This window comes from Ruditapes philippinarum, unplaced genomic scaffold (assembly GCF_026571515.1).
Source record: "Ruditapes philippinarum isolate M1 unplaced genomic scaffold, ASM2657151v2 ctg1811_1_1_1_1, whole genome shotgun sequence".
Lineage (NCBI taxonomy): Eukaryota > Metazoa > Mollusca > Bivalvia > Venerida > Veneridae > Ruditapes > Ruditapes philippinarum.
Genome location: NW_026855651.1, coordinates 37,027 through 49,810, shown reverse-complemented (window position 1 = coordinate 49,810; position 12,784 = coordinate 37,027). Strand labels below are relative to the sequence as shown.

At 31.9% G+C, this 12,784-nt stretch overlaps 1 protein-coding gene across 1 annotated transcript; it reads left to right on the top strand.

The window, feature by feature from the left end:
• The first annotated feature begins 9,971 nt into the window (after nucleotides 1-9,971).
• On the top strand, nucleotides 9,972-10,909 carry LOC132744039 (neuroglobin-like). The gene has a single exon (XM_060732649.1). It carries the CDS (start codon nucleotides 10,325-10,327, stop codon nucleotides 10,907-10,909), a length of 585 nt encoding a protein of 194 aa, XP_060588632.1. The 5' UTR covers nucleotides 9,972-10,324.
• Nucleotides 10,910-12,784: the final 1,875 nt, after the last annotated feature.

The following is a 12,784-nucleotide window of genomic DNA, read 5'->3' as shown; positions in this document are numbered from 1 at the left end:
AACTAGGATGGACACGATGTCACGTCAAATAATTTCATAAAGGATTAAAGTTCTCTCTTGTTGAGCATTAAAAAGAAACGAAATGAAAAAATCTGCACGTTCTGATGCATAGTGTACGTGGAAACTGTCAATTTAAGATTTGTTCAAAACATGTTAACGAAAAGAGTTTAAACACCCACCTACTAGACTGATTTTGTTATGTTATGAACGTGTAAGTTTCACGTGGAGCAACATTTGATGAAATATAGATAGACAGACTTAATTGAAATGATATTTTAAACTTGGATTGTTGCATTTATCAACTGTGTATACTGTGTCAGAACAATACAAATTAAAGAAATAAATAGACATATTCCTGTAGAATAGAACATCAACAGCAACATTAACGACACAAGAAAAAACAACATTCTACACAACAACAACAAACAAGTACAGTAGCAGTAGATCTTAAAGTTGTGGTAGAATAGTAGAACTAGTAGTGGTGGTGGTGGTGAAACAAAGCAAATTAAAACAGCAAAAATAAAAAGAAAAAAAATATAACTATGAACTCGATGTATTTTAACAAGTGCACCGCTAGGCGGAGCATTATATGCCCGAAAGTGTTTTTTTATATTAAGGATGAAGCATTTGTAAGACATTACATAAATTAAATAAAGTATTACCTCCTTCCAATAGCAATCCTCCAATAAAGTTTGAATATTGTGGGCCAAATGGAAATTAAGTTATGCTCCGGAAACTGTTTTCAGTTTTAAAGTAATAGTGACCTTGACCTTTGACCTTGTGACCCCAAAATCAATAGGGGTCTTCTACCCAATATGGACAATTATCCTATGAAGTTTGAATATTGTGGGCCAAATAGACCTTAAGTTATGCTCCGGAAACTGTTTTCAGTTTTAAAGTAATAGTGACCTTGACCTTTGACCTTGTGACCCCAAAATCAATAGGGGTCTTCTACCCAATATGGACAATCATCCTATGAAGTTTGAACACTGTGGGCCAAATGGAACTTAAGTTATGCTCCGGAAACTGTTTTCAGTTTTAAAGTAATAGTGACCTTGACCTTTGACCTTGTGACCCCAAAATCAATAGGGGTCTCCTACCCAATATGGACATTCATCCTATGAAGTTTGAACACTGTCGGCCACATGGAACTTAAGTTATGCTCCGGAAACTGTTTTCAGTTTTAAAGTAATAGTGACCTTGACCTTTGACCTTGTGACCCCAAAATCAATAGGGGTCTTCTACCCAATATGGACAATCATCCTATGAAGTTTGAACACTGTGGGCCAAATGGAACTTAAGTAATGCTCCGGAAACTGTTTTCAGTTTTAAAGGTAATAGTGACCTTGACCTTTGACCTTGTGACCCCAAAATCAATAGGGGTCTTCTACCCAATATGGACAATCATCCTATGAAGTTTGAATACTGTGGGCCAAATGAAACTTAAGTTATGCTCCGGAAACTGTTTTCAGTTTTAAGGTAATAGTGACCTTGACCTTTGATCTTGTGACCCCAAAATCAATAGGGGTCTTCTACCCAATATGGGCAATCATCCTATGAAGTTTGAATGTTGTCGGGCAAATGGAACTTAAGTTATGCTCCGGAAACCAAATTGCTAACGGACGGACGGACGGACGCCAGGTATAACATAATATGCACGAAATTCTTTCGGGCATATAAAAAGAGGAAGTACATTCGTTCCCATTTTAAATGCACTATTGTGCACTATTGTAACATTTTTTTAGCTGAAGTAATGGAATTGTTTCGTGAAAATTAAAAGACAATCATGCCAAGTAAGCATCCAACTGTTTTGTCTGTTGTATTTTGGCAAATGTTTTTTTGTGTTTTTTTTTGGAGGGGGGAGGTGGGAGAGTTTGGACGTTGAACAGTTTCACTAAAAAATAAAACGCTTGTACAATACATTAATTGTTTTGATACGAATAAGAGCTATGTTACATGCAAGAGGAAAACGTTCCCTTTCACATATCAAAATAAAGAAATCAATTTTAAAACTTATCTATAAAACATTTTTATAGTGAAATCATTCCCCTGTTATAAAACAGATAAAACAATTTGATAAAAAAATTATAGTAATACAAACAAACTGTATTTTCGCATTTTCACAGATTAAAGGAACTACCAGAAGCAATACAAAATGAGTGTCTGCTTTTGAAATAAATAGGGTGAAGCCTATTAAGATCAAAATCAATTTGTCAAGAGAACAGACTGAACCAGATGAACCTGTTTGATCAAATGTCATACCATTTAAGATTTCTAAAGTGAATATAAAAATGTCAGTAACACGTAATACGAAAAGACCACTACTGTTTCTAGTGAATAACATGCAAAAGTAATATATAAGTTTATAGCATTGTTAATGAAAATGTCCAGACTAATTTAAGCCCACACAAATACGTAGACAATAAACTATTCACAGTGGTTGATGCGTGAGAAATAAACTCTTATGTTTGTAAGTTTTTCGACACCTTCAATAAATATTTTGATATAAGGCTAAACAAAAAAACTTTAAAGCTTTTGTAATGAATTTAATGACATGGGATTTGATAACGGAAATTAATGGAAACTATGAGTGAATTCGCATAATCGCCGAATCGAATAAGAGTAAACAGCAATTATTTTGACAAATGCTAGTACGAATGTTTAATCATTTCTCAGCCTCCTGTTTAAAATCGTAGGTTAACTTATTCTTGAGGACATAATATTTTTGCTAATTTATTTTAATTTAATTATTTTTCTATTCACATGTATTAAAATGAACGATAAAGAGATTTCAAAATTAAAATATTTATACTGCATTTTCTTATGCATTCCCTTTTTCTTTCCTTTAACTTTTCTGCCTTTCACATGTTCAAACATGTAATAACCTACTAATCCGGGAACCTTTCTTATCCGAAATTTTCTTCTGGTCCGGACGAGTTCGTATTAGACAGGTTCAACTGTATTATAATCTGATAAAAAAGTGCTCCACTAAGCGATGTGTCCATTCAAATGCACACATCTAAAATCAGTCACGTTAATAGGATAGGAAATCAACACTATATGAACATTGACACCACAAGCAAGTGTAAAATATGAACAGGGTTTACTCCAGAAAGCACGGGGACGGCAAATAAGATGTAACTTATTGGACTGAATGCATTTCTGTGTTTTATCTTTTAAACAAACAGGACATGACTGGACTAAGTATAGCTGGAATCATTAAGAAATTATCATGTAAAACGCATCGCTTTCTAAAAATTAGGAATGACTGGCTGAGTTTTATTGAGCAAAAAACTAACTTTTCACGCATTGCTTAGTACTGGTTGGTACCCGGAAATTATCCAAGAGTGTGTCTTTAAGCTCATAGCTTCCATAATCGAACAAAAATAAATTCTTTATCAAATAATATCAATCTTGAAATTTCATTACTAAATTAATTCATATTTAAAGGAACGATATGGTATAGTTACAAACTATTAATTACATTTTTTATTCTTGACGAGTCACTTTGTATTCATTTTTTAACAATCAGGTTTTCTGAATCTAAAAGATTCATTTAACAAAGTAAACAGGAATCATTTAGTTAATGTTAACTTCATTAATTTAAGTAGCTATATATTTTTACAATAAGTTCCATCACCATTAGGTACGGGTAGCAGCAAAACAAAATCAATAAAATAATTAAGAATACATGAACTGCTGCAAAAACTTTTAACATATTATATTATATACTTACATGATTTGTGTTAATACACATTAAAATCAGTTGTTAGGAGAAGCTTTGATTCTAGAGTTATCAAAATACTTCATTCTTGCATAAGCTTTTTGTAATAAATACAAAGGTGCGATGTTCTTTAAAGATTGTTTCGTAAACATTGTTATCAAAAATCAAATATGTACAGGAATAACAAAACACGAAGCTATTTAATAAAATGATGATAACGCTAGAGGTTATTAACGTACAAATAGGCAATTTGTTTTTTATGGGACAAAGCTCAATATTTGCACTTTTACATTATAAGTCATGGCTGACATTATTCCAGGTTTAGTGTGTTCGTTGATTACCTCAATAACAATTTGTACAAGACTTCATAACCAATTAACGACAACCGGTGGTATTTCCCATAAATATATTAGTTTAAATGGTTTTAAGTAAGGCAGCCTTTAGTTTTTAAGGGTTAAAGGTGTTTTCATATCAAAAAGATTTAGTTTGAAGATGAAATGTGTCGACGATAAAATACATTAACAACAAGGAAATCCCTTATTCAGTCAATTCAACAGTGAATGCTTTTATCATTTTAACTCTCGGGCTAAGTTTGATTGTGCTTATGCATGATACGTGATATTGTTTTCAAGATATGTCTACAAATTCCATCAAGCAATCGAAATGCTTAGCTTTGATTAAGATAAACACCACTTTTGTTATGTTATTTCGTTTATATGTCTATTTCTTTATTTCAGAATTTATGTAAAAGTAAACAGTTTCAAAAAACAATTAAATCGTTTACATTTGAGACACTTGAAATAAAATAGATTTGTAAAAAGTTTAGTCCGTCAACCGTCTTTTTTCTACATCAACTTAGACAATTGCATATTTTGTTCCATTAGTGCTTCAGTGACATCAATATGAATATATACGAAGTTTTTATGCACTATGCGCCAAACTACAGACGCATTTCCTGAAGAAAAATAAAAGTACTTAAACATACTGAACATAAAGTTTTAACATGATATGTTGCCTTGGTATTTAAAAAAATTAAAAACTCTCTTATAATTACAATAACTCTCTCCTAACTCTGCTTATTACTTTATTACTTGGTTTATAATTTTTTACTGAAAAATAAAAGCAATCATATATTACAAAGGGTACCTAAGAAAGTTTCTCTGATGTTCTCTTGGAAAGCCCATCAAGAGCAACAAAAATGGTACACCAGTTATTATTATACCATGTATTGCCTCTGTGTTGTTTTACGCAACAATGATTTAGATATCACTCCTTATCTTTAATAACCAAATAAGTTTGTTTATTTTTTCAACAATTTTGATACTGCTTTGCCATTATTACTGGCTTAAATTTGAAAATATAATCTTGCATGTTATAGCACTGTCCATGAACAGTCACAGTCAAACCAAACATGCAACATTTTCAATTTTCCTGTTTTGGCGTTATTTATCTATTCTCTATTCTAACAGAAAGATGTAAATGAGCCAGCTTACATTAGATCAGGGATTCAACTCAATTGTTCGCTAGAGCCTTAACTGAAAACACGATCATTACATTGAGTTACATATATACATGTATATAATAATGATGGCAATTACTATTTTCATTTGTCATTTAATCACGAGCTCGTTGATTGTACCGAGTGAACTTCATTATACAACTTTATAATCCATTTCTCATCTATCTCATTTAAATAATGACCGTATTCAACATTTATTATACAAAAACTAGAGGCACCACGGAAGCTAATTATGGGAGTTTCCTAAAACACAAACAACTACTGTAAGGTTTTTAACCCCAATAAAAAAAAATAAAACTCTGCTATAAAATAGTTTATTGGTTAATCATTTCAGAATTTGTGCCGGATATAAAGCGCAATTTTCCAGCTGTTGTTTCTATGTTTTAAGCTAATTATTTTAAATGCACTTTCAAAAGTCCATTTTATTTAGTTCCGCCCATTGTTTTCTTGTTTAGGTCACAAGCATCCTTTTAATTGTGCCGATTTTCATGGAATGGCACTACTGTGTCACATTAAAGGTTCCATGATAACAGCCTTATGAACACATTTACAGATGTTTCTAAATTGAAAATTTCACCATTTTCGTGTTGAATATTGAATTTTGCTAAGCAGGTGCTAGGGGGCGTGGACGGTAACTTGCACTTTGCATTGCCGTCCATGAACAGGCTCAATCCAACGGAACCTGTAACATTTTCAATTTTGACGTGTTAGACTTTCTTAAGGGATTCTGTTTTCACTATTGTTTTTAACATAACCTTCGATTCCATTATGATATTAAGAACATTTGTTGTAGAAAATAACAGCCAAGTGTAAATCCATCCGTTAAGTATGCAGTTGTGAGTTTGTTTGCTAAGAGGTGAGTTTGCTAAAAGATGAATTAATTTTTGCATATGATTTTATACAGTTAAATGTTAACATCATCTCAATTGTTTTGTTAAAGTATTGTTTGTGGTGTATTACAGTGCACGTTCAAACTCGTCCATTTCTTTTCTTTTGCTAATGTGTTCAGTAACACACATACAACAAGAGGGCCATGATGGCCCTGAGGTCGCTCACCTGTATATAGCCCCCCCCCCCCCGGGCAAAGGGCTTTTATTTGAACAGACTTGGTAGACACCCATAAGAAGATGTTTCATGCTAAACATCTAAGTTCTAGCTCATTGGGTTTTTTAAAAGAAGATTTTTAAGTTTTTACTATACACATATAGTTAAAAACAATGACACCCCTGGGGCAGGGCCAGTTTTGACCCCTGGGCTTTTATTTGAACAAACTTTGTAGATATTTACTTAAAGATGTTTCATGTATAATATCTAAACTCAAGCTATTTGGGTTTTTTCAAAGAAGATTTTTAAGTTTTTGCTATACACATATAAGGAAAATCAATGACCCCCGGGGCAGGGCCAGTTTTGACCCCAGGGCTTTTATTTGAACAAACTTGGTAGACACCCATTAGAACATGTTTCATGCTAAATATCTTAGCTCTAGCTCTTTGAGATCTTTAAAAGAAGATTTTTTAAGTTTTTACTATATGCATATAGGGAAAATCGATGACCCCCTGGGGCGGGGCCAATTTTGACCCAAGGGCTTTTATTTGAACAAACTTGGTAGACACTCATTATAAGATGTTTCATGTCAAATATCTTAGCTCTGGCTCTTTGGGTTCTTTAAAAGAAGATTTTTTAAGTTTTTACTATATGCATATAGGGAAAATCTATGACCCCCTGGGACGGGGCCAATTTTGACTCCAGGGCTTTTATTTGAACAAACTTGGTAGACACTCACTAGAAGATGTTTCATGCCAAATATCTAAGCTCTAGCTCTTACGGTTCTTTAAAAGAAGATTTTTTAAGTTTTTACTATATGCATATAGGGAAAATCAATGACCCCCCGGGGCGGGGCCAATTTTGACCCCAGGGCTTTTATTTGAACAAACTTGGTAGACACTCACTAGAAGATATTTCATGTCAAATATCTTAGCTCTAGCTCTTTGGGTTCTTTAAAAGAAGATTTTTTAAGTTTTTACTATATGCATATAGGGAAAATCTATGACCCCCTGGGGCAGGGCCAATTTTGACCTCAGGGCTTTTATTTGAACAAACTTGGTAGACACTCATTAGAAGATGTTTCATGCTAAATATCTTAGCTCTAGCTCTTTGGGTTCTTTAAAAGAAGATTTTTTAAGTTTTTACTATATGCATATAGGGAAAATCAATGACCCCCTGGGGCGGGACCAATTTTGACCCCAGGGCTTTTATTTGAACAAACTTGGTAGACATTCACTAGAAGATGTTTCATGCTAAATATCTAAGCTCTAGCTTTGACAGTTCTTTAAAAGAAGATTTTTTAAGTTTTTACTATATGCATATAGGGAAAATCAATGACCCCCCAGGCCGGGGCCAATTTTGACCCCAGGGCTTTTATTTGAACAAACTTGGTAGACACTCACTAGAAGATGTTTCATGCCAAATATCTTAGCTCTAGCTCTTTGGGTTCTTTAAAAGAAGATTTTTTAAGTTTTTACTATATGCATATAGGGAAAATCAATGACCCCCTGGGACGGGACCAATTTTGACCCTAAGGCTTTTATTTGAACAAACTTGGTAGACACTCATTAGAAGATGTTTCATGCCAAATATATAAGCTCTAGCTCTTATGGTTTTTTAAAAGAAGATATTTAAAGTTTTTTCTTTCGGTTGCCATGGCAACCAGAGTTCTGCATGGAATGGAATTCTTTGAACAATCTTGATAGAGCTTCATACAAAGAGTATTCCTGCCAAGTTTCATTAACATTGGCCTTGCGGTATCATAGAAGATGTCCTTAGAATATTTAAAATGTGGACGGACGACAGACGACGGACGCCATTTGGTTGGCCATCCTAAAAGCTCACCTGCACTTTGTGCAAGGTGAGCTAAAAACCAAAGTACTGTGATTTTAAATCATAAAGTAATAATAGTATATGAATACTTTTTAAATGATGTCAACCATACGTATTGTCATTTAAAGTTATTTATATTCTCCCATCAACACATGTTAACTTTCGAGTACTTTTGTACTAAACGTTGTTGTGAAAGCCGTTTAATATATCTGATTTGCTCTACAGGTTATTCAGTTCAGTGCAAGTGTATAGGAATGACAATTAAACACACTTTGGTACGTAACGAATTACTATTAAATTATGAAAGGCCTTATTTCAAGGAATACTGTAAATGATACAGTATACGCACCTGCTGAAATGGTTTTAATTTTGTGAACTGTTTATAACATAACAAGATGAACATTTAAAATTATATGCAGTTAGACTCTTAAAGAGTCGGATAAGATTTCATGTGTGTATAGGATGATCTGGCAACAAACTTGTGATAAAGGCTTTTTACTTTCAGGAAAGAACTAGCAGACTGTAGGGTAAAATTAACCTAATAAACGAGGCCTTGATTCCAAATTAAACCCTTGGTGATATTTGGAATTTAGTTTGAAATTGACTGACAAAGACTATGTTAATGTTAATGTTATTAATGGATATGAACATTTCATAAAAAATCTCTTATTTTATAAAAAAATATGATATAAAAATGAATATTTATGTCATTGGGTGAACCAAGTGTCAAAATTCCTGGTAGGCAATGGACAAGATGAACAGGACAAAAATAGACAGAAAGCGTAAAATGTCGAACGGCTGTTAGTCATTTTACACAGAGAATTCGAAATTTCAACCACTTCGCTCTAAAGACATGATTTGCATGTATTGTATTTGTAAATTCCACAGGAATGGAATTAAGATTAAGCGCCAACATTAAGATTGTATAAAATTATTCTTGTTGATTTTAAATTGCGATTTAAGAGTATTCATTTTGAAGGAGATAGTTTATGGGCGGTGTTTTTTGCATAATTGACATTTTGATATTTTCCAGATGAAATCCTGCAATTGGTTTAGCCATTTCATTATTATATATTTTAAGATAAAAGGTTAAGCTAATTTCTTTAAGTACATAATTAGACATTGTTTGAAACAGACAACCGTATTATTAAAAACATTATTATTGTTTATGAAATATACGATCAATGTTTTATATAGCAAAGAATATCATATAAAATAACAAAAATGTCATTTAATTAGCTCAGTTAATAATCATGACTATCTTAATTAACATAGCATTTATAAACAATTTTCACAAATTACATTCTGCAAAAGGATAATTAATATTGTATGTGAAACAACAAGTGCTTGAAACAAAATAAGGAGACAAAATGAACTGTAAAGCTGTTACAAATTCATTGCATTACATGTGTTTATACCATTTTACCATTCATTTCGTTGAAATGCGTACTATTTTTTCACGATTTTTTTGTTATCATTTAATATTTACTATGCTTTTAAATTTATTTAAGTAAATGCATAATTATATCAAAGTTCTGGCAAAAGTGAGATAAAAGATTACAAAACAATATATATGTTTTGTTATATCAACAGTTGCCTTCAACAGATTCCTCCTTATAAATAAGATTACGTATCATGTTATGATCTTGAATAAAAAAGCATCTAAATACTTTTGTACGATAATCCAATGTTTTTGGCTCAAATTAACCACAACATATGATTTTATGTCTGCGATATTTGTAAGGCATTCACTGACGTCTGTCAGATATTATACCCAGAGATTGTTCGCCATTATAAAAGAGCCTCATGATGCAGAAATTCCAATATTGGAAAAGTCAGCTGATGGTTGAAAACAGATAATAGAGCTATTTGTTAAATCCAGAGGACGCATGAAAAATAGGGACTAATCATATATAACGTTTAGCTCTAAGGATTTATTAAACTTAATAAATAAGGAATAATGGCAAAAAATCAGGGATTAAAAAGAATAAAAACAAGGTGTCACGGGCGTTTAAATTAAGAGCTGGATTAAAAAAAATCAATCAATATATTCGATAGAAACCTGGATATAGCGGTGAAATGTAACATACTTCAAATTTTACCATATCTGCATCATTATATTTTGAAATTCATTTTAAATTTCTGTGGAATGATATATTTGCAACCTTTGTGGATCACATCAATGCTATAAAAACCCAGAAATAATGGGTTGTGCAAACTCTTTACAATATAAGAAATATCCATCGAAACACATCAGTCCAAACAAAGATCCCATAAAATCACGGATAATATTTACATTGAAATGTCCGAGAGTTTTACCTCCATTAGAAATAAAAACGGTTCAGCAAACTTGGCCTTCGTTGGCGAAAGACTTACACGGTAACGGACTTCAGATTTTTCTGAGAATATTTGAAATATGTCCGGAAATCAAGTTCCTGTTCCATGTTGAAAACGTTCGACATTCACAACTTGCAAGAAATGACACCATCAAGGCGCATGGTAAACGTTTTATTAATGCCATTGGTTTTGCAGTGGAAAATTTAGAGGATATCGAACAAGAAGACAACAAATTGTGTAAATTTCTGTTTAACCTTGGAAAGCAGCACCAGAATTTTCAGGCATTTAAACCGGAATATTTTGAAATATTTTATGAAGCGTTAATGTGTCAATGGGAACGCTGTATGGGTGATCGGTTCACGACGGAAGTGGCAAATGCATGGAGTCATTTGTTTGTGTTCTTAATGGAAAAGTTAAAAGAGGGATATTCTTCACACGAAGTGTCATTTTGAAGCTCATTTGAAAAATAAGAATGATAACAATTGACCAATTTACATTGTTGTAAATCAAATTCTGTGATAATAATGATAAACCATTTGCATGTACAAGTTTATTTATAATTCAACTCCTGAAATGTAAGTTTATGAGTGTTTTTAAGTTGACTTTAACTTTAAAGAGATTTATTTTAAGGAGAAAGATGACTTGCTCGTTTCAAATTAAAGCTTTGCTGTTTATGGTTATATTTACGTGTATATGTATTGGTGTTTTCAAATAAATGTAAACTACGAACTTTTGATATATCGTTCGATCTTTCTAGATTACCTATTTTTATTCAATTGTAAAAGTTGCTTTCGTTCGCCAAAGATAAATGATAACTGATAAATGCATATATCAAAGTCATCAATTTTTTAAGTTGTGGCATATTTCTATAATAATTCATGTGCATTAATTATCGTATGTCTTTCTTATCGGTTATGTGTTTGAATATATTTTGAACATGAGGCTCAATAAAGTGTCGTGTAAGATAAAGTCATCAGTGGTAACATCTTTTTGAAATGTTTGTTTTTTTATTCAACAAGTCTATATTCATCATTCACACGTCATGATTACGACTTGTTTTATTTTATATGGTTATTTTAGCCTTAATCAGCCATCTAAATATTCTCACTTTATCTGGAAATGAATTATATTTAGTGAGTACTAATTTTTCATGTTTTCGTCATTTGGACTCTTCTGTCAAAAAGTATTGTTAAATTATTTTGCTTTTAAAAAAACTGAATTCTGATATACAGAGACAAAGGCAATTACAGCTTTTAGAGAGAAACCTTAACCGTCAATTTCATTACTAAAAAGAAACAATTTAATTAAAAGACAACTAGACAAATAATCGAATGAAAATAAATCATTTAATTTTAATACATTTGACCTGACTTTCCAAAGTGCTTAGATTGCTCAACTTTCTTGTTATAAGCAGGAAATAATTTGATTCAATATATCTCATAAAATGCAAAAATACATTATCACAAAAGGCAAAAACAAGAATCCTTTTAAAGACAGATGTCCCATTCTATTACTTTAAATGTTTTTCATACGCACGCACGGCAGGTTTTTAGTTGATCAGGCATTCAACTCAAAAACGCAATATTATCTTTATATTACTCAAATCTAAACACATTGCTTGGTTTGGTGATTCATGTCTCCAGTACAAGAGAATGATAGACAATAAAGTTGTTTAATCGGCAATTGGGAATGCCTCACTTGCATGGATTTTACTTTTGATTACGCCCAGGAATTTCAATATTGCGTGTGGGATAGGTCATAGGCAATTTATATTTTAATTTGATTGTCTTTAAGCATATTGTATATATTTGACGGATTATATTCTTAATTTGTTTTGAAAAGATTTGGTTAAAACATGCAAATATTTTAACATCACTGATTAAAATACAAACAAAGTCGATAGCCTTCAATTCGTATGGAACTCGTTTATAAATGTCAGACGACTAACGCTTAAATCTGGAGGACAATTTAAATATTTCACCTTTGTCGTCAAATATTTTCTATCATTAAGGAGATTAAAAAACGTTTATTTTCAATAACGTTATTTGCATTAGGCTAGCATGTTTTTGTACGCAATTTTTATTTCCTTTATAAACATATAAATCAGACAATTTTCTTCTAACAATATGATATGTAAGAGATTGCATTTAAGTCATAGTTTGTGAACATCTTTTTATCACAGTTATTATCTTAATAAATAGGTTCAGTGCTTTCAGCTTTTTATCGTGACACACAGAAACGTACAAATGAAAATTCAACAACACATAAAAAGTTCATTGTCATTTGATTGTTTAGATATAAATCTTTAAGAAAAATATATTGTTAAA

Bases quoted from the DNA above. Each gene is read 5' to 3' on its own strand.
- LOC132744039 (XM_060732649.1), top strand. From the start codon at position 10,325: ATGGGTTGTGCAAACTCTTTACAATATAAGAAATATCCATCGAAACAC.